The following is a 21,615-nucleotide window of genomic DNA, read 5'->3' as shown; positions in this document are numbered from 1 at the left end:
CCCCCCCAGCATTGCGGGAAGGGGCTCCAGAGCGCACGGGATGAGCTCCATGTTGTCTCACCCCAGCTCACATCCAGCCAAAGCTTCAAACCAAAGCGCCGCTCTAGTGGCAGAGCACTTCACATCCACCTTTCGCTTCCATAAATGAGATGGTGATTATTCCACGTCAGTCTCTTCCAGAAGGATTTTGCAGAGAGGTGGGTCAGTCTTCTACTCGGAAGCACCAACAGCCTTCAAAAAACATGGAACTGTTTATAGAGATGGAGATTCCTTGAGTAAAATGATCTTATCCAGCTGCCTATCAGAGCCAATTGCACCCGTGGTGGTTCCTCCCACCCAATATGAGAGCTGAGATCTGTCAGCAGTACTCACAGACTGCCACATCACATCTCCTAGAGGTACAGCAACGTTAAAGCAATTGATGGCATTTATTACATAGGAAAAAACAAGGAAAGCACATGATTAGAAAAGACAAACATGCTTTTAATTCCACAAATGCTTTCTACCTATTTACAAGGTATCCAAAACACCTGCCTCAGATCCAGCAAGGCAGCCAAGTCAGCTACTCACTACTTATTTGCAAAAAACATTTGTGTTTTAATGACAGCAAACCTGAGCCTCTGCAACTTGGACAACCTGAAAGAGGTCCGGGAAGTAAAAACGCCTCCATTTAACAACAGCAATAATCCACCCCACTTCAAACAAGTGTGGGAGATTGACAGAGTTCAATATCCAAGTCTGCACAGCAGCACTGGCTCATCCCTTGCATAGTTTTAGCCAAACCCAGCAGCCTACCTGGGGATTTCAGCAAAGCCCTGTGGAACTCAGCTTCATTTGAACAGGGAAGGGTGAGTCCAATCTCCACAGCTTATCCATGAGACAAATGGATGCTATTCTGCTCTAGAAAGCAATTGCAATATGTTTCCCCCCCGTGAGGAACCAAACTCACACGTTTCTGTTTGAACTCTTCACAAAAGATAGGTTCATCTGTGAGCAGTAAAAAGGCTGTTATGTACAAACACGAACTACTATATACAACAAAAGAACAAAATTGTGCCTCTCTTTTTATTCTTTATTTCCTAGTTTTACAATTAGAAGCCTACTGATAGATTGTACAGGTCACTCTCCTGTCTGGGGTTTCTGGACGCCTCGGGGTCACGTTGCCAATCTCATCCCAACCCAGGAAGAAGTGCTTGAGGTGCCACCAGGTGACACGAGGCAGAAAGGCTGAGCACCCCATGGCAAACCCTTCTGTGGGCTGCACTTCACATGGGAAAGCAGCTGGAGGCAGGAAAAAAAAAATCATCCCCCCCAAATCTCATTTGAAATGGAAAAAAAACCCAAAAACATAATGATATCATTTCAAGGACGAGATGTTTTAAAGATGTGCAAATGGTACAAACACTCATGGAGAAAAAACACTTCTATGGCTGCAGGTCAGCCAAATTGCATTTGCAAGGAGTGACTGTCCACGCTGGCCCCTTTTCAAGGCCTTACAGCTGCAGAGCAGAAAGATAAGCCAGGTCCTGTCTCAGCCATCTCAGCCATGTACTTCAGCAGCTGTTGAATTCTGCGCACAGTCACAGCCACCAGCTCAGCCATTTCACCAGTGCTCCCCACAGCCTTGCCTATGTTTTATTCTTCTGCTAATTTCCCAACTCTTTCTGTTTTGGCCCTCAACTTCCAGTTCAGCTGGCTTCTCTTTTTAAGTGGTGCACACTGCACCTGTTGAGTTTAAACAAGCTCTTGTGAAAGAAAGCCTATGGAAAACACACAGTTTTCATAGTAAGTAAAGCTGAACATCATTGTGGGGGGGTTATAGAAAGCACAACTGTGCTTGGACCTTCCTTAGCAAAAGGCCTTTGGATTGTACACCACAGCAGCACGGAGGTTGAAGAGCCTTTCCAGCTAGCACAGGCTTTCTCCATTGCACTGAGCATCACTGGCTGCATGCAGACCTGGACTGGCTGCTCCTTGAACGACACAGTCTAACTCAGTGCTGCAGGTGAAAGTCAGCTCTGTGCCATGAACCTACACAGTGCCACTGCCTCAGCTAAGTGGAAGAGGGAAGTGCATCAGAGTAGTGCAAGACTTTGCCACAGGGCATGAATTTCACTCAGGGTAAATTAAAAGGCCAAGTCCAGAGACAAGGTTACAAGAACTTACCAGCAGAAACTGGTAACAGATGAGGGACAGAACACACCGTGAGAGTGCATTTATAAAGAGGGGGGAAAAAGGGGCCAAACTGCCTTTGTTTTTATCATTACAAGGGAATGCTTTATCAGTTTTCCCCTTGTAGCCTTCCATGCTTGCTCACCTTTGGCACAAGGAATTCCACGAATCACGAGATTTAATTAATAATAATACTTCATATCAACACTCAGCACTTACATAGCGCTTCTCATATTCAAAGTGCTTTACAAAACAGCTTGTGAGTCCTCACAACACCCCTGTGAGGTAGGTAAGTATTATTATCCCCATTTTACAGATGGGTAAACTGAGGCAGAGAGGTAAAGCGACTTGCCCAAAGTTATATAGGGAGTTGAAATTCATGACATAGTGGCCCAGTTCTGGTCTCCCTTATGGTGGTGTAACACAAATGAACTCCCACTGAGCTACACTGGCATAAGCAAAACAATCCAAACCAAGTTTCTCTGGTTCTCAGTCCTCCACTCAAACCATACCTGCTCCACCTACAACAAGGTGTTCACCTGCCAAAGTACTACAGGAAAGCACAGTAGGAGAGACTCTGCAGTCCTAAGGCAACGTGTATGTTAACAGTGCCAAATCAAGCTGGGCTCCATGCAGATATGTTTCTGCCACATTGTAAGAGTAAATAAAACAACTCAAGTGGTCCCCAGCTGTGCATGTACCAGCTATGGGGCTAACTCCCCCCACCTCGAGTTAGAGTAAACCCGGAGCAAAACAACAGGGCCACACCAGCATAGAACCAGTAGATCCAAAGCAGACCTTTCTCCTACTGCTTTGTAGGCAAATGCCCCTATTAAAATCTTTTCTTTTTTGGACAGTTTCAGCATGGTTCATTTCACTCTCTTTCTCTCTCTCTCTCTCTCTCTGAGCTTGTATCTCTGCATATAAACAAAATCCCAATAGTTCCAACTTAAAAGAGTAACCAGCATTTAAACAGCATCATATATCTTTCAAAGACTGATCAATACTTGCAAAAAACGTCAATGCATGCAAATATCAAACATACCAAAAAACAACAAGAGTGCTGGGAGATGATACCAAGGGATAAAGGTGGTCACAAGACAACACATTTAATTTTTATTAAAAATACCAAACAACTCACTCTTACTGTACCTATGCCACTTAGAAGATCATTCTAACCTGCAAAGAACGCAGGTTCTTTTCCCAAAGCTATTTATCTACTTACCTAGAAAGAAAGAAACATCAAGCGCACACAAACCTCCTCAAACTTGGCAGGCACAATTCATATGAACGCAAAAGGAGGGCTTGGGGGGGCAGGGTGAGTTTGTACATTGGCGTTAGGGCAGTAGGATATGAGAGAAGAAAATATCATCCATCGTTACCAAATAAGCATCAAAATGATGAGGAGAAATGTAAAAATTAAACGTGTGACATCCACCGTATATCTCAAACCCTAAGCCCATGGAAGCTGGCAAACACCTTGTGCCACTTCATCTACGTCCAGACAGCAAATAAGATCAAACCAACCTTGAAAAGAAAGCAAAAAGAAGAATAAACCAGTCTGGAGACAATCTTCCACAAACCACTTCCCTGCATTATTTTCAAATCCATTTTACTCTTACGCAGTTTCCAAAAGGAGTAGGGGAGAAAAGAGACCCACTACTATATATCCTTTTTAAAACTGGCTCCGTACCAGCACCAGCTGAGAGAGAGGGAGAGAAAAATAATTCTTCAAACACGATCCTTGGTACTTGAATAAAACGTTGCTAGCCAGCTGATGAAACCCCACATTGCCAGAGGGTTCCATGTGGAGTGGATTCATGGTGCTGCTCACGGTCTTCTTCATTTGCTATGATATCTGTTCCGTGGGCCTCATCTGTATATCTCCAATCTAAAAGAGATCAGCACATGATGTTGCTGCAGCACTGACACATATTAAACCTTGCACCATGTACTCGCATGTTGTACTTTTACTGTTGTAAGCTGCACTCAAAGGAAGTTCCTGCGACTAAAAATAAGGCTGTTTAGCTGAGATACATTCACTTCTATTTCTTTTTAGTAACTGTTTTGCCTTTAGCAGAAAGGAAAAAAGGGCAAAAATGCACAGAAAGGGGTGTGAGATGACACTGAACTATACAAGTTTATAATCAATTCTCAAGTGTGGCCCTGCTCAAAGGATGAATCAGAAGCACTGCCTGCAGGCACCTCTCCACATCATCCTCCAGGAGGACCTTTTATGCTCTTAAATAAAGCCATCTTCACTAGAGACAGAACCCTTCAGCTGCTGTGCTTCTAGACTGATGTTATTGTGAAGATGGTTGCACCTTGCTCCAAAGGAGCAGAGATTGCACTATGGGTTTGCTAAGCATCTCTTGATCAAAGTTTGCTTTTGCAATAGTAACTCAGTCAACATCCTAAACTTTGACACTGTTCTTTCCTCCTCCTGGTTCCAGCTCAAAGCTGGTCACTTATTACTTGTCTCCCAGGAAAGAAGTCCCTCTGGCAGCACAAGCACCTTGGCAGGATCCAGCCCAACTCATTTGGCAGCTGGCAGAACCTGAACCAGCTGTAAGACAGCCAGCAAATCTCAGATGGCACTGTCCAGAAGGGACAAGACATGCCTGTATCCCTCGTGCTCCCCCTGCTTTGCACAGTCTTTCTCTGCAGTCAGAGCAATCCTGGATGGATACCTGGCTGTGGGTGGCTTGAACAGCATAGTCCCAAAGCTGCCATAAGGGAACTGTAAACAAATGTGATCACTACTAATCCCCAGCTCCACTAAGCACACAGCTGACATGGCAGCTGCAGTACTGATTAGCAAATATCAGGGAAACAGTTACTCTTTCCTCCTTTAAATACCTACTGCAAAGTCCTTCAACTCAACCACAGCTTACCTGTACATGAGGTGGGGCACTGAGGACATATATGACAGCATTAGCCATATCTTCAGCTTTGAGACACTGGGAAGACAGGAAAAAAAAATATCTTAGACAACACCTTAGGAAAAATTAACCATGAAATCACTCCTTTCATAACCATTAATAACAAGTTTCAACAGTCACTGGGGCATATCAAAAAAGATGGAAGCAAGCAGGAAAAAAGTAATCCATTAAAAATAAAATTAATAAAGGAAGCGTCTGGTGATGATCTTTCTCTGTTTGATGTGAATAATCCTTCTGCAAAATGCTTTGAGGTGTCTGCTAGAACTCATCGTCAAGCGCTGGGCAGAAAAACAGATGGGGACAACACCTCTCTAAAGGGCTGAGAAAACACATCTGTACGTGTGTTGTCACAAGCAGAAATAGCTTTTTGTGCAATTAGCCAGGAGAGAGATTGATAAACTACTGTCAGAGCCATTTCTCTCTGTTCCCATATCTTCATGTCCTACCCGAATGCTCTCATAGGTTGCAGCAGCTCTCTCAGGGTCATTATCATGAAGTTTAAAAGCAAATCCCGTTTCTACCAGTCCTGGAGATATACACTGGAAAAGAGCAGAGCACATCCTAATAGGATTTGTAATTCTCCTTCAGCAAAAGAAAAAACAAAACCAAACAAACGAGAAGAGAACAAAAACCCCAAACTTCTGCCCCACAAAACTTACCAGCTCTTTGCCACCCACAAAGCCAGCAGAGGGGGAGAACCCTCCCAGTACTCACTGTAGCTCGTATATGAGTCTTTGCTTCTCTGAGTTCTTGCCTCAGCCCCTCTGTGAGTGCCGTGACTGCGTACTTGGTGGCACTGTAAAAATGCACCACCGACTGTGGCACAACGCTGTGACCATTCATGCTGAGGAGAGAGCAGAAAGGAGAGTACTGAGGAGAGAGGTATGCAGTCTTGAGAGAGAACCAACAGCACATTTGGTCTGTGTTGCATTTAGACAAGCAGAGGTTGAAAAAAAATGTTTGGAAAATCAGCCATTGCAATCCTGGGAAACCACTCACACCTCTGGGTGACCATCAGCCCACCCAGAAAGGTGAGAGCTCCTCTTCTCTAATCCCACACGGCAGATCCTGCATTTCCACCTCGTGTACCTGTTAATGTTAATAATATGACCGTCATCGATGTTTCTCTCCTTCATGGACTGATAGGCCTCTCGGGTGCAGATGCTTACAGCCATCACGTTGACCTGAGAGACAAGAGAAGAGGAGACTAAGACCAGCAGCCCTGGCTCTGTGAGCTTCCCACCACAGACCCCCTCACAGTGATGATTAGCCTGGGGCAAATCTGCACCAACAGAGCCCCATGCCTGTATTGCACAGCTCATACGTGAGCACAGCCTCACTAGCAGGTCCCAGTATATGGCAGTTCCTATTAACACCAACAGAGGGAAATGCACCTACACAGACCTCACTGCACACACACACCCACAGCCTGCATTACATTGCAATCATGCTCAGGGCTGCAATAACAAAGGGTTTGGGCAGGGGAGGCACAGAGGTCCTGTTTTGCGAGACAGGCCTTGGCCTCTGCCAAAAAACAAACAGACTTTATAGTTTTATGGGCAAGTGCGAGGGCTGAGCACAAGGTAAGAAAGCCCCGAACAGCCCACAGTCAGCACTACTCCAGGAGACAAAATTATCTCGTACAGCACTGAGCACACCAGGGTCTGGAGAGCCGATAGGACGCTAGCAGTGGGTAATTAGGTCAGCTAGTTAAAGTGGAAATCCCCAGATAGAGCCTTGTCAGAGTGCCAGGCGCTCCTAGGCACTGCAAACCACATGGCCAAAGAGCTTCCCATGCACAAATGAAGGCAAAGATCATGGTGTGGTTCTGGGGAGGGCCCAAGGAACCCTTGAGATATGAAAGCCACCAATCTGCCATGCTGTTTGCTGACATCCTCCTCCACTGGATAAACCAAGGAAGGAAAAGGTGATGTATCCTTTAGCACACAGCCCACAGCTTTCCAAGCAATTGCTCTTTGAACCACCACTGCCCAGTGCACTGTGGCTCAGTCACACTCAAGTCACATCACCCCTGCAAGCTGCCACCTTTAAAGCACGGATTGACAATTTGCTGGTCATAAAACACACACTCAAAGTTTCCAGGAAAGCAGAGATATGGAAACGCCCCCACCTGTAATACAAGAGCACTAAGCACCCACAGGTGTGTAAGACTGATGAGCAAGCTGCATCAGCAATAGAGCTAACTGCTCAAGTTTATAATGCTTTAGGCTCAGAAGAGTGGCCAAAAGGTGGAAACTATTTGCTGAAGCCCTCTAGAAAGGATGAAATCATTTCAGTGCAGGACAGGCTGGCAGGCCCTACCTAATGGCATGTCACTTTTTAACCAAGCAGGCCAGGCAAGTTTAAATGCACTACTGTGAACTAAATATCCAGGAAGAAGTAAATCTCTGATGAATCAGAAGTCAGGTGTAACTATAAACGGGAGAAGCAGCGGGAACGAGGTCATGTGGACAGCAAATGGCTGTATATCATCTCCATAAAACTTAGAAACAAAAACTGGGGAGGGCTGGCTCCAAGTTGGCAGCATAAAAGGACACAGAGCCACAAGAGAAGAACATTACTTGGGAGACCAGAAAGCAAAAGGCAAAAAGAGATGGATTTCAGAGGTGTTATTACTGAGCTGCACACTGGAAGGATGAGCAGGGGACAGCTGAAGGATCTTCAGCTATTGCTTTTGTCTTGGTCGTTATTTCCTGTGCATCAACAGAGGTTATGCTTATGGGTTTTGGTCTTTGCATAGCTAAATAGCATTCTTATCTGATCCCATGTTAACACGGAGTACCCAGGCAACACAGTAAGTGAAGTAATCACCCTAACCCAAGTGCACTTTGGTTGAGCACACAGTCACTGCCAGATATCTCAGCCATCGTACCTGGAACTACAGAGATAATTCCCCAGCATCAGGTTGAAGATTTACCTTGGCTGTGTAAGGAAGAAACAGAATCACAACTTTGCAGACATGTCAGCAGAAGCAGCACCTCAGCACTGGAGCAAAGCCCAGAACAGGCAGGGCACACGAAATCTTGTGGATTTCACAGTAAAGTCCAGGAGAGTGGGAGTAAGCTGCTCCAGTCTTGTACATCAACCAAGTGAAGAGCCAACTTTGAGCATTATGAGCAATAAAAGAAGCAACCGAGCCTCAAGGCAGTGCATTGCTGCTGCAGTCACTGCCCGCTCCACTCCATCTCCATGGGCCACTAGAGGGTAACATCAGCCTGACAGCAGGATGGAGCCGTGCTGCAGCACTGTGACTCACACCCAGCCATGCCTCCTTGCGTGGGCAGAGTTACATTTTGACAACTATTGGCAAAGCAAGATACTAATCAACAGCCACATGGGAAAGGCCAGAGCCCACACGGTAAGACACCGCAGTGACACAAAACAACCAGCTGGAAGGCAGCTTTTCTCCTGGAAGCGCCCATAGGATTTCAGGTTCCCTGTTCTCATTTGAAAACATAAAGCAGGCACTCAGGAACCTAAAAAATACACCTGGAAAGTGAGAATGTTCTCTATGGCTACACCGATTCTAGAAACAATAGAAAAGCTGTTTGTTACCCGCACAAGACATTTTTCAGCACTTGCTCCTATTTTAAGAACAAAAAGTTCAAAAGTCTTTTGGCTGAAATGGTCAGTACATCTGCACTCCGAGTTCACGCAGCAGGTCTGCAGCCACAGCATGTGTTTGCTATGCAACAGAAACAATAGGGGCACATTGTAGTAATTAATGAGTTCCCATTGCCAGCTTGGGAAAACACAAAGGATTCTGTTCCTGGAGGTGCTGAGCACTTTGCTTCCCAGAATCAGGTGTTGTGTTTTTTTTAAGATATCAAACTGAGCATCCCAGCTCCTAAGCACACACACAAATGCAGGATACAGAATGCACATCTATGGACAGATGGTATATAAAAGCAAGAAGAACAGAGCCTCACTGGCCAGTGAATAATGCCACGAAGAATCAAACCCATTCAGTGCCTACAGCGATGGGAGGATGTGTGCTGCAGTCCTTTGTGCTTGGAACAGTGCAAGTGGAAAGTTCAGCTTGAATTCCTGGCTGTAAAGGTCAGTAGGCAAAACGTGAAGGAGCTGCTCAGATCCCAGAGCCCCAAGTCAGTGTGTACACAGCACCAGATTGGGGACAGCCGGAGGACTTTGCTCCAGCCTGACATAAAGCACAGGCTCACAAACAAGTGGAGAGAAAAGAGGGGGAAGCTGTAAATCAAAAGATGAAGGGCTTAGAACTACGTCTGAGATGAAATGCTCCTTCTTTTGCACACACAAATTTGCTATCTGACAGCACAGCACTCAGCACTGGGGATGTGATTTTCCTAACTTGAGGCTCCTGCAGACCGAGAAGAATAAACTCCTGGAGAGTATTCCCTTTAGAACAAATGCCAGACAATAAGGAACTGAAACACTAAAGAAGAGGAATAAGTAAATAAGAACACGACTTCAACTGTTAGATGTGTACTGAGAGAAGAGCCTGGAAAAGAGACAGCCAGCCTCAAAGCTCATAAAAAATGCATGGAAAGAAAAATCAATTTAACAAAAAGAAAAGAAAAAGCCTTTAATTTAAGGCCCTAATGCCTCCCAAATCAATACGCTGATGATTGTTTAGAAACTTTCCCTGCCTTGCAGCCCAGCAGCACACAGAAGCTCCCCAGCCACATCTCTAAGCACGCTGCTCACCAACACCTTTCTCCAGGCCACCTTTGGAAGGAACCTCCCTGCTCCTGGTCAGCAGCCCGTGACCGGTGCTGGCAGCTTTCCCCCATTCTGACCCTGAGAGCTGCAGAGCATGCAGAAGAAGTAGATGTGGTGAGCGCTCCCCCCGGCTGGCACGTTGCAACAGGGAGAGCTGTCAGTGCAGATCCCTCCCCACAGACCCTGCTGGAATCTGTACATGAAGCTCAGGTGTCTCAGCCTATTCCCCAGGCTGGAACAGCAGGAGCAATTTTATCAAGCAAGTGAGTGCAGACAAAGCAGTGCAGATCACCTCTGGGAATAAAACATGCCCCCAGCCTGGACTCCTAACTTGCCCTCATGGATCTGAAGCCCTGCCTCTCTCCTCCCACACCACCCATCATGCCAAGACAGCTCCAAAGGTTGCACAGAGCAGTGCCCACAAGGAGGAGGATCTCACAGGTTCTCAAACCCCACTTCTGGCCACCACAAACACCAGCATGGAGTGTATCGTCCAGAGCAATCCCCTTCCAAATCCTTGCTCCCAGAAATTAGTGGAAGATGAGACCAAGGGAGCACTCCCACCTGAGCGCCACAGAATGGAGCATAGAGAGAAGGCAGCAGGCAAGTGCCTCATCCCTGCTCCAGCTGCTCACTTCAGAAAGAACAAAAGGTCAGAAGAACAAAGGAAAGGGAGCATGAAGGACACAAAGCAACACATTGAAGCTTCCAGACAAGACAGGACAACAGCAACCAGGACAAGGTGCAGGCGACCCATAGGGCCAGGCTTGCAGCAAAACAATGCTGGGAAGTGCCCTGCTTTATACCAACTCAGCCTCAGCTACACTTCACTTAATTCTCTTTAAAGATTCCATGGCAACTGGGAGCAGGGAGATGCGTCGGTGCAGTGACCCGGGCTGGGCAACCCACAAAAGCCTGGCTGGGTAGACAAAGCCAAGCAGAGCCTGCTTTGGCTGCAGTCACAGCAGTGAGCAGAGCAGCCAACATCCTAACAAGAACTTAATTAGACAGAATACAGCAGCTCTCATCCTGGCAGCAGGAGTCTGAGGCCTCCGTGCGCCTGTTCTGCTTTACACAGCCCTTGGAACTGTTGCTGGATGAAAAGCCACCAGCCACCATGGGGCAAACAGATCCAGGCTGGCTCTGCTGTCAGACACAGGGGCCCCAAGCCTGCACCTTTTAACATCTTCTCAACAGACATCTTTTTCCTTCACTACAACATAGCTGCTGCTGCAAAGACACGGTGTTTTACTCAAAGGCATGAGCACAAATCCTGTTCTCTATAAAGATGATACTTTCACATACAAAAATACAGAGCATACAAGGGGAAACCTACCTAAAGCTGTTGCAAGGCAACAGCACACAAACATGCACATGTCCCACAGCTGTGGATGTCAGGAGTGTGCAGAGAAGGGCTGCCACACAGTGACAAGTCCCTAAAGGACGCATAGCAGCACTGCAGGGCAGCAATGCCCGGAGAGAAGTTCTGCCTGTGAATGGCATGAACCACTTGCACTGCTTCTCTGTTTGGCAGATGAAATGGGCTGGTTGGTACTGAGCTTTAACCAGATTACAGGCAGAAAATGAAGCTTCAAAGACAAAAGCATTACAGCTTTTTAAGCCAAAAAGAATCTGCCTGTTTTAAAACCCATTGCTAAAACTAACAGGATTAGCTACAAAAGCCAATGTTTGGTATTCAATTTCCTATTCTGAGGGGGGCAGAGAAAAAGAAGCCAGGCTCATCACTTTGTGGAAAGACACTGATCTAAAGGAAAAATGCTACTGAAGGTATTGAATGATTTCATGCTCTGGGGTGAAGGCGTGTGGCTCAGCAGTACATGATGCCTTTCTGCTTCCAGCCCAGCCAGCACAAAGCCACATCAGAGCCAGAGGGGGGAGAGGTCCTCAACTCCATGCACAAAATAGGTGGGTATAGCCATGCTAGAGAATGACAGAAAACAATCTGTGCAATCTAGATAAGCTGAATATAGTTTAAACAAGCGGAAAGTCAACGGGAAAGTGATCCCATTAAAAAATAAAAACTAGAAATGTGGGGAAAAAAAGATGCTATGATCCCTTCATCTACATCCCATAGATGGCTGTGTTTGGGGATCCCAGGCCACTGCTCTCCCACAGCACTACTCACATCTATCATTGTCCTCCAGCCTTCTGTCTTCCCCGAGAGCAGAGGCTCTGGGCGAGCCAGCCCCGCGTTGTTGATGCACACATCAACTCCCTGGTGAAGGGTCTTGATGGCGGAGAACATGGACAGGATCTCTTCTTCATTGGAGAGATCACACTTGTATGGGATGAGGGTCCCAGGGTAGCCAGCGCTCTGGCATTCAGCTGCCAATTTCTGAGGAAGAGAGAAAGGAAGAAAACATCCATCAGCCTTCTCAGTTTGGGGATGGGCGCAGGACAGCAGTGCTGCTTTTTGCTGCTTGGAAGTAGCAATTATGTACTTGCATTTATGGACCATCACTTAAGTACTTGTACTACTTATGGACCAGGCTGAGGTGCTGCAGGGCTGTCACACCATGGAGGGGATGAAGGACACGGCAATCACGTGCCTTGCAATTCCTCATCAGCCATCACCACCAGCTATCCCTGAGCCTCCAGATCTCATATTGGATAGAAGGCAAAAGAAAGGCAGAGCACCGCTGACATGCTAATGATGCAGCCAAACCCTCCACACCACAGACCTTTCCCCCTGACAGTAACAAGAAGCAGCATCTGAGCTCTGATGTGTCACATCAGGGACGGTGACAGCTTCCAGCACAGCTGGGCCACGTGATGTCTGGGATCCAGAGAGATGGACTCCGGCTACAAACATCCACCATGTCGCTCACACAGCACTGCCTGCAGCACTGCCCCCAATGCGACATCTCCATGGGTGCCATGAAGCTCCACTGCTGTGCGGCTCCTCCCTGCCCGCCAAGGTGACTCCAACCCGCTCCCCACAGCAAAGTTGTACCCACAGCACCCTCCCCCCCATCACCCAGAGCACACTGAGTTTGTATTGCTCTGAGGCAAACAGCTCTGTTCGGTAAATGATTCTCAACCTCTCTCAATCCCTAAGACCAAGGCAGAGATGATGCAAGCTCCTGACTGCAAGTTTAATCCCCCTCTGGTTTGCCTTGCCTTGCATTCAGCAGCAGACTGCAGGTCTCCACGGGTCTCAGACCACAAGCTGAAACCATCCTGAGCCTAAAGATCTGCTCCTGCAGCTGCTGCCCCTCCGGTACTGCACAGTAAAGGCACTGCAGCAGCACAGGAATTATTACTGCTGTCACAGCACCAAGCCAGGAGAGGACGGGCACAATGAGTTCAGTCGGAGATCGATGCATCCCAACAGCATCTCGTCCTCAGGAGAGCTCTGCTGTGTCTGAGCTCAGCAACATTTCTACCCAATAGAGAACAAAGGTGCCCCCAGGACCAAACCGAGCCCTGCACCCTCCCAGGGCTGGTTTCACCTTGCTGGATGTGCAATCTTGTTGGCTATGTGCTGGTCGTGTTTGAAATACATACGTATTTTTAAAGACCGAAGTGCATCCTTTAAAAGCAGAATGAAGGGCTGCTGGAGGATGCTTAAATCCCGCAGGGATAAAGCCTTGTTCCTGCATATTTACAGGTAGAAAACACCGGGCAAGGCTGCCCTCCATCACATCCTTCATAACCTGCAGGTGAGGCAGAGTGCAGCCAAACACAGCCCTGCTGCACCCCCGAGACACAGCAATGATTTTAAAGGATAAATAAGCACGAGGGATCCAAGTGAACCCCCTGTGAGAGGACTCGTGCCAGGGGAGCCGGCTGGAAGGATACAGGGCCCAGGGACACAGCCAGGGAAGGCCAGACAAGCTCATCTGCGGCCCAGAGGGAGCTGCCATGTTCAATATCTCAGTTCCCATGTTCAGCTGTCACTTTCTGCTGCTCGGTGCAGCTCCCACAACAGCTCCTGGACGGAGGCAGGAGGGGCACATACAACACATGCCATAGCACAGAGGCACGCAAAGGAGCTGCTACCCATCCTGCATGCCTCTCCTTAGCTCAGGGCTCAGATACACCACCAGAAAGCTCTGCCTCACTCACAGGAAGGCTCCCCTTCCACTGACCACAGAAATCTGCCCACAAATGACTCCCCAGATCCTGCTTTTCCTGCCTGGTTTTTCACTGCCTCAAAGGGGAATCAGCACGGATCCTTTCATCTCTCAGGCTGCACTCATGCTAACAAATTCCCTTTGAAAACGAAGCGCCGAGCAGCACTGACACCAGGCTGAGCTGAACGTGCTGCACACGTCTCCAGATAAAGCCATCACAGGCTCTTCAAAGGAACATCAACCATGGCTCAGTTTGTAGACACACGTAAAGGCAGCCTCTTAATTAAGGAGCCTGAAGACTTCTATTTTTTCCAAAGCAATAGTTAAGCCCCTCAATGAATGCTCATTCTGCTTCAAGAAAGCAACACATGCAAAGAAAAGAAGAAATAAAAGCTGTTTTCTCAGATTTCAGAAGCAGCTCAAGAGCGAGTGTGTATCACAGCACCAACTCAGCATCATCTTCCAGAGGGGGAAGCTCTGCAATGAGACCTATGAGCTCTGCAGTGAGACACTTACAGAGGGCACAGCACCCTGTATGCATTCATATTCAGTCCTGGTTCACATTCAGTCCTGGTGACTCGGTTCTACAAAACTGATTGATGTAAAACATTTCAAGGGAGGCAAAATGAAAGGAGTCAAGTCAGGCTTTATTTGGCAAACCATCCTATTAACTTCAGACACATTTAGTTCAGAGAGATTAAAGGCAGCAGAAACCATTAGGTAATTTTTAATCTGACCTGCCATTCCTCACAGGTACTCACGTGCTACTGATTGAGCCTATGCTTAAATACGGAGCTGTACCAAGAAACCAACTGGAAAGAAACTAAAGTCACCCCAATTGCATTTGCTATCTAAAGGAAATGAAGGAGAAAAAAAACCTAATGAACAGCACCACAGTTGTATAAGGAAACCGGGGGCTTAAAAATCCTCTCACTTCACTGACTGGCCACGTTTGAAGATTCTTTTAATTAAGTTTTAATGCCAGTACAACAGCGTATAGTGCATATAGCTGGGGTTTATTCCAGCCATTTCCATGGTGCGTTCAGTGACCACAGGCAAGACTGAGAGCTCAGTTTCCTTCCCTGCAAAAGGGAGATAATCACACTGAGCCCCTCCCAAGAGCAGCCAGAGACCTGGGGCTTTTTGCCTGAGTGCGATCAGTACTTCAGATTTCATCCAGCTCCCTTTGTATGGCGTCAGGTCCCCGAACGGGGCCTCCACAGGAGTCTGAAAGGACTTTCTAAATGAATAAAATGGTAAAGTGATTCTCCTTCCCCTCTCCTGAGCTTTAAATCAGTGCTTTTCACTCACTGTTTGCTGCTCCTCGGCTCAGACCCTCCCCCGTTCCAAAACAAGGCAGGATGATGGGGATAGGAAAGAGTGGAAAATAGGGTTCAAATGGAAAAGCAAACACGCAGTGCTCAGCTGGGGGCATCAGTAGGAAGGCCTAAAAGGCAGGAAGCGTTAGCACTGGTTTCAGACTGGTTTTTGTCTGAAGTTGTCATACCCTCCTCATACTGTTAGTGGTCTATCAGAGGGCTGAGGAGTTGTGCTGCTCTTTCTGAGCCCTCTCTGCTCCCTGCACCTTTTGGCAGCGCTACCTTCAGGCATCCCAGCAATTGCTCCTTACGTCAAGGCTGAACGCACTTTTCTTTGGTGCTCGCTCAGATCCCATTGCTACAGACAGGAGCAGAGGAGGAGGAGAAGCACCGCCGCTACTATGACAGCTCATTAGAGCAATATTCCTTGCTTATTCTGAGCTATGACTATCCTAAAACAAGCACGGTGGGCGCCTGCCCACTTCTCAGCTCCAAAGCACACACAGCAGGTTCCCATGCAGCCAGGCACGTGGATGTTTTCCTCCCTCCGCGCTCCCACGCCCTCGCAAAGGCTGCAGCTGCTGTCCCACAGCCACCCCAACCCCCAGCAGCCCCCAGAGGGGGGATGGGGGGTGGGAGGGAGCTGTGGCTCCCTGCATGCAGACTGACAGCTCATGCATCTTGCTGCATCGCCGCCCGCTCCAGCGCGCATTGCCAAGGCAACCTGCGCACACATCGCCCGGCAGATAACGGCACACAGCTCTGTGCCACGTGCTTTGTAACCAAATGCATTGCTGTGTTTGTGCAGAACATGCAGGAGCACCCACAAGGGCAGCAGGTACCTGTCCCCATCTCTGCCATAATCCCTCCCAGGCACCTGCAGGGCACTTAAACAGCCCCGGACACCCCACAGTGCACTCCGAGCTCTTCACATTGGGAATGAGCCTAAGGGAAACCTGAGCACATCTCACTCCTTTGGGAGGAAAGCAGCCAAGAAATTCCCCAGGGCCTGGATAAAACTCACCCCTCGCTACCTCAAAGTAGCAGCACATCCCTGCTGCAAGATCCCCCAGCCATACTCCTGCTTTCAGAGCTCCATGGCCCAATTTGTTCTTCAGTTTGCAGCCCAGCAGTGCTGGGTGTTTGCCCACACATCGCTGGGAGGGCTGGGCAGGAGCTGCTCTCTCCACGCCTTTATCTGTCTCATCAGCTCCCGTTCTGCACCTGTGTAATCCTGAATGAATCCTCTTCTGAAAAGAAAGATTAGCACATGCTTGCAGAGCAGCCGACCTTCCCTGGCAAGCTCTCCAATATCCCCCAGCAGCAAAATTCAGGTGCAGGTCCCGAATTGCAGCACGCTCGGGATTTACAGCCCAGAGATGGAGGCCCCACGAACAGTGGGGACAGCGTGGCTGTGGGTGCCACACACTGTAACTGAGAGCCTGCAGGGCCGCCAGCACGACGCCAGGCACCGGGCACGGCGGGATCAGCACAAGCACATCCGCACCGCTGCTAATCCTGAGCTAAGCCGCCAGCCCCAGCAGGGCTGCAGCTGATTCGCATGAGCGCAGCAGAGAGCAAAGTCTGGCCAGCAGAGCCAGAGCACAGGTCCAGCTTCCACTGCTACTCTCATCCCATTTCAAGTCATGCAACAAGACCGAGCTTTAAATCCATGCAGGACCAACCAGGATGAGCGAGCAACACCATCAGCTGGGACAAGAGCGGCAGCACTCCTTGCAGGGATGCTGGCAGGAGCTGGGGTTAAAAGTCCTCAGTGCCCCAATACCTCTGCAGAGCTTTGCCCATTAACAAACCCCAGCGCACAGAACATGCAATGAGACAATTCCAAATCACGTTAAGGGGGAGGGAGGATGAATGGAAGCAGGTTTAAAGCAACCCTTCCCCCACACACCTCACAGATGGGGAAAGCCATCAGACAGCAGAGCACTCCTTCCCACTGTGCAGAGCAGTGATTATGGGATCTCTCATTTCATCAAGAAAGGACCTGGTCAGGGATGAGCAGCAATGACAGCACCTGGGAGGCCTCGAGCACCCAGCACGGTGACCACTGCCCTTCCAGAGGCCAAGGAGATCCTGAAGGTCGTTCATTCACAAGCAGAATCTGCCTTGGGATTATCCTGCTGAGATCTGCAACCACTGCCTTAAAAATAACTGAGGGTCCCCTTGCAGCCCCACAGTTTGGCCAGGCCGTGCTGAGGGTCCCCATGACCACTAGATGGGACATGCACAGCTCAGCCCAACACCCACAATGCAAGGCCACAGCACGGGGAACCAGGCAGCCTCCTGCCACCCTTGGGATCTCACACACAACACAGTGACATTCCACACTCACCTGCTATGAAACAACTTGGCCTTTACATCAATTGCCTGAAAGCACCATCATGCCATGGCTGCAGGGGACGCGTGGTGTGACTGTCCCTTCCCCCCCCCACACAGACATGGAGAAGGGAGCACTCACCTCCTCAGGGGCCGGGCTGCTCCAGCCTGCAAGCAACAGCTCAGCTTATCAAAGGCCATTTCTTGAGCAAGATCTAACCTTGAGGACGCAGTCCCCGGTTATAAATGTTACCTTTGATCAATAACTGTTACAAATGCATTAGAATCAATCTGTTAAACCCTGTAATTTAAGCAACATTTATTGCTTCCTGCACAGCTCTGTCTCCTCCTCAGCAACCACCACCACATGATATCCATCCCTAAATCTCTCCTGTGCTCTCCAAAGCAGTGGCAGTCCCACAGCAGACAGGGCTCACTCCCTGCAGGCACAGCTTGTCCCACTGCAGCTCCCAAAGCACCAGGGCACATCCAGAGCTGCTCTCAGGACAGGAGATGTGTGATGAAGGCACCACCAGTGATATGCTGCCTTTGGTCCATGGGACATTGCAGCCCACGCTGCAGCCCCAGCTGGTGGGTGAGAGCACAGTGACCACGGATGGGGGGGCAGCATCACCTGCAAAAAGCTCTGGGCTAATTCCTAAGCTCACTTCTGACTTGAAATACACAAATAAGAGTTGAGAGCACTATGTGAGCACACATGGCAGCTGCTGACACCTCCGGGCTTCGCACTAGGAACAAGCTTTCAACCCAAATCATCTTCTGGCGCGCAGGAATAAAGTAAAACCATTTTAATTGTATTTCGCTCCTCGAAGTCTGACTGCAGCCCGAGAGCCATCACTGCTGGCCCACACACTGTGCTGCACAGCGGCACAATGAGCACAAACAAAGAGCCGTTGTGGGGAATCGGCCGGGCTGAGCGCTGTATGAGGGGTGCACAGGGGTCAGCACTGCCATCCAAACACAGACAGCCAGGGGAAGCAGGATGTCACCAGGCTGTCAGCAGGTCTGCACAGATAACTGGGTGAATGGAGGGAAAAAGAAATCAAACCCAGTTTGGAAAGAAGAGGCGACGCCACGGCACAGCTGGGTTCCACCTGAGCTGCTGTGCATGGCACAGCACAAGGCTGCTGCAGTGCCCGTGAGCTGGTGACAGTTCAGAAGTCAAATAAGGGGCACTGGAGTCATGACATGGGCTTAATACCAGAACCGCAGCTCTGCAACTCGCTTGTTATCTTGCCTCCAGCCCTTATCTGATTTTCCAAGAGATTAAGAAACCTCGACATAGTATTTATTGCCCATGTTAAACTCCCCATGAGGCTGCAAACTCTATCAAACGTTTACAGCAGGCTGTAAAGCCCCCACGTAGAGCAATTCCTGCAACCTCGCCTTGGAATGGATGACTCCAGTGCACAACGTGAAAAACAACTTAGCTCCTTGTTACCAAGTGAGCACCAGACCCCTGTTGTTCCATCGTACCATTCGCACTCATCCTTGGTTCATTTTCTCAGGCTCCATACATCACTATTTACATAGGTATTCAGTGAACTATTCAATCTTAAGAGAGAGAAAAGTTCTGTCCTGCAGCACCTACCAAGATGCTCCAGCCCCCCCGTGTTCATATCACACAGCACCAAGCTCTCAGCATCCCAACACTACTCCTGTCCTCCCATAGCCCTGCAGCCCCATCCTGCAGGACACCTTCCTAGAACGTGCCCGCAAACAACAGCTTGGAAAACAGCAGCCAGAGGTAACAGATGAGTGTATTTCATGGCTACAGGATAACTAATGGAGGGAAAGGATCTTCATTTCCATCCTACTGTTCCATGTGCCCAAAGCCCACCCACAGGCAGCAGCCTCATGGGTTGGACTCCTCCATGTTACCCACACTCCCTGATATAGTTCATATAAACACATCCGAAGTCCCACTGTGGGCTCAAATCTGAGGCCTGCACATCTCTAAGGAGAAAAAATAAGCTGAAGTTCCTGGAGAAAAGCTTTGTTATCACACATAGATCTCCCAAAGGTGCAGCAAGAAGCCCCACCTGCAGCAGGATGAGGGATGGAGCCGTCCGTCCTGCTGTGACCTTGGGCCACCCTGAGCTTCAGCCCCATCCAGCAAGCAACATCTCTGGCATTTTCTTCCTCATTAAGGACACGCTGCACATAAATAAAACCAGAATAGCAACAGAGCAAAACACAGCCCAGACACCTACCAAAACAAACGGCTGCAAACAGGAGTCGGTCCTCAGAGAGCCTGGGAGAAAGAACCAACCAGGGCCAAGCACGAGCTGCACTGTTTAACTCAAGCACTTGGCAGATGACAGCAGCACGAGGTGAGCACTCAGCGCTGCTCAGCACAGTCATGTACTGAAACAACCCGGGGAGTTCACCCATCACATGGCTGCGCTGTGTGCAGCACCAAGAGATCCCAAGGAAAGCAAACCTAGAGGATAACCCAGGAGGTTCCATCGGTATGTTTTATCCTCCCTGCAGATGTGTGCATCCTCCTGAATGATGAAGAATAGAAGTTCTGTTTCTTTACATCACCACCTTTTCTTTAGCCCCACTGGCAGCTTTGTTTATTGGAGTCTTCTGGGCAGTTCCTTCATGGTGTGGTCATGCAGAGCGGGCCCTTCCAATGGGCCGGGGCAGCACTGAGCAGCCCCCATTGCCCGTGAGCCCCCCACGGCCCCATCCGGCCCGGAGCTTCTCAGAGCCGAGTTTCCCACACAACGCAAACGAGCAAAGAAACAACCTCGATAAAAATAAAAGGAACCGGCGTTTTCCTCAACCTCACAAGGCGGCACGGGTTCATTTGCTCTGCAGGTCGCTTCCACACCCCCTGGAGCACCGACACGGGACAACGCTCAGCTCAGCTCAGCTCAGCTCAGCCTCCATCTCAACCACAGCTGCGTTTTGCGGGTCTCGCTGTGCGGGTGGGAGCAGGTGCCCCCGAAACACGCCCGGCCCCGCTCGGTCTCCCTTATCCGTACGGCAACACGTGAGCTCTGCGAGCCGGCGCTCGGGACGCTCGGCTGGAGAAGCGAAGAACGCGTTAAGGTCTGAAGGCTCATTTTAACCTTAACGGAGCGAGTGAAACCTTCCGAACGCCGCTTCGCCTGCCCTTGAACGGCCCTGCAGGGTGAGCCCGGCCGGACAGACCGGAACAGAACCGGCCCGTTCCTATCACACCACAACGGCAGCTCAACACCCCCCAGCGCCCGGCGATGCACCGCTCCGACGGCACAACCCCCCCCAGCCCCGGCCGGTCGCGGGGAGGCGCGGGCCGGGACGCACCGGATCCGCCGCTCCCCCGCCCCGGGCCCAACGAACCTCCGCTACCGGATCCGCCGCGCCCCTCCCGCAGCCGAACCCCCCGGCCCCGCCCCGGTACCTCGATCTTGTCCACGCTGCGGGCGCATCCCACCACCTTCATGCCGTGCTGCACCAGCGCCCGCGCCACGGCAGCGCCGATACCCACGGAGGCGCCGGTGACCAACGCCACGCGCCCGGTCCAGCGCTCCATGGCCGCACCGACACCACCAACACCGCGCACAATGCGCCGCCCGCCGCGCCGTGACCGCGCCCCCGCAACGTCACCACGCCCCTCCCGTTTGGCCACGCCCCCGTTTTGACCACGCCCGTTTCACGCACCGAGTTGGTCCGTGCTCAGCCGCGGCCGTTCCACTGCACGTCGGGGGGGAGCAGTGAGCGGAGCTGCGAGAAAGGAGGGGAAAGGGAGAAGGAAAAGAGAGAGAACGGGGCAGGTGGGAGCAAATAGGCTGCCCAGGGAGGTTGTGGATGCCCCGTCCTTGGAGGTGTTCAAGGCCAGGTTGGACGGGGCCATGGGCAACCTGATCTAGTAAAGGTGTATGTTTGGTGGCCCTGCCAGGCAGGGGGGGAGAAGAGACTGCAGCCGGGGGGAGGCTGGAGCACACACGTCTCTGAAGCAGCCACAAAGCAGCCCCGTGTCACTATGCATTAATAGAGTACAGTAAATTACAG

At 49.8% G+C, this 21,615-nt stretch overlaps 1 protein-coding gene across 1 annotated transcript; it reads right to left on the bottom strand.

Moving 5' to 3' along the window:
* Positions 1-462: 462 nt before the first annotated feature.
* DHRS11 (dehydrogenase/reductase 11) lies at positions 463-21,190 on the bottom strand. Its single transcript, XM_015880858.2, has 7 exons — positions 21,005-21,190; positions 11,983-12,192; positions 6,204-6,298; positions 5,829-5,958; positions 5,561-5,653; positions 5,067-5,132; positions 463-4,063 (listed from the first exon to the last, which is right to left on the bottom strand). Exons 1-7 carry the CDS (start codon positions 21,134-21,136, stop codon positions 4,022-4,024), a joined length of 768 nt encoding a protein of 255 aa, XP_015736344.1. The 5' UTR covers positions 21,137-21,190; the 3' UTR covers positions 463-4,021.
* Between the last annotated feature and the right edge of the window lie 425 nt (positions 21,191-21,615).

Source organism: Coturnix japonica, chromosome 19, assembly GCF_001577835.2.
Source record: "Coturnix japonica isolate 7356 chromosome 19, Coturnix japonica 2.1, whole genome shotgun sequence".
Classification (NCBI taxonomy): domain Eukaryota; kingdom Metazoa; phylum Chordata; class Aves; order Galliformes; family Phasianidae; genus Coturnix; species Coturnix japonica.
The sequence above is the reverse complement of the archived record's forward strand: the minus strand, read 5'-3'. Positions and strand labels throughout refer to the sequence as shown.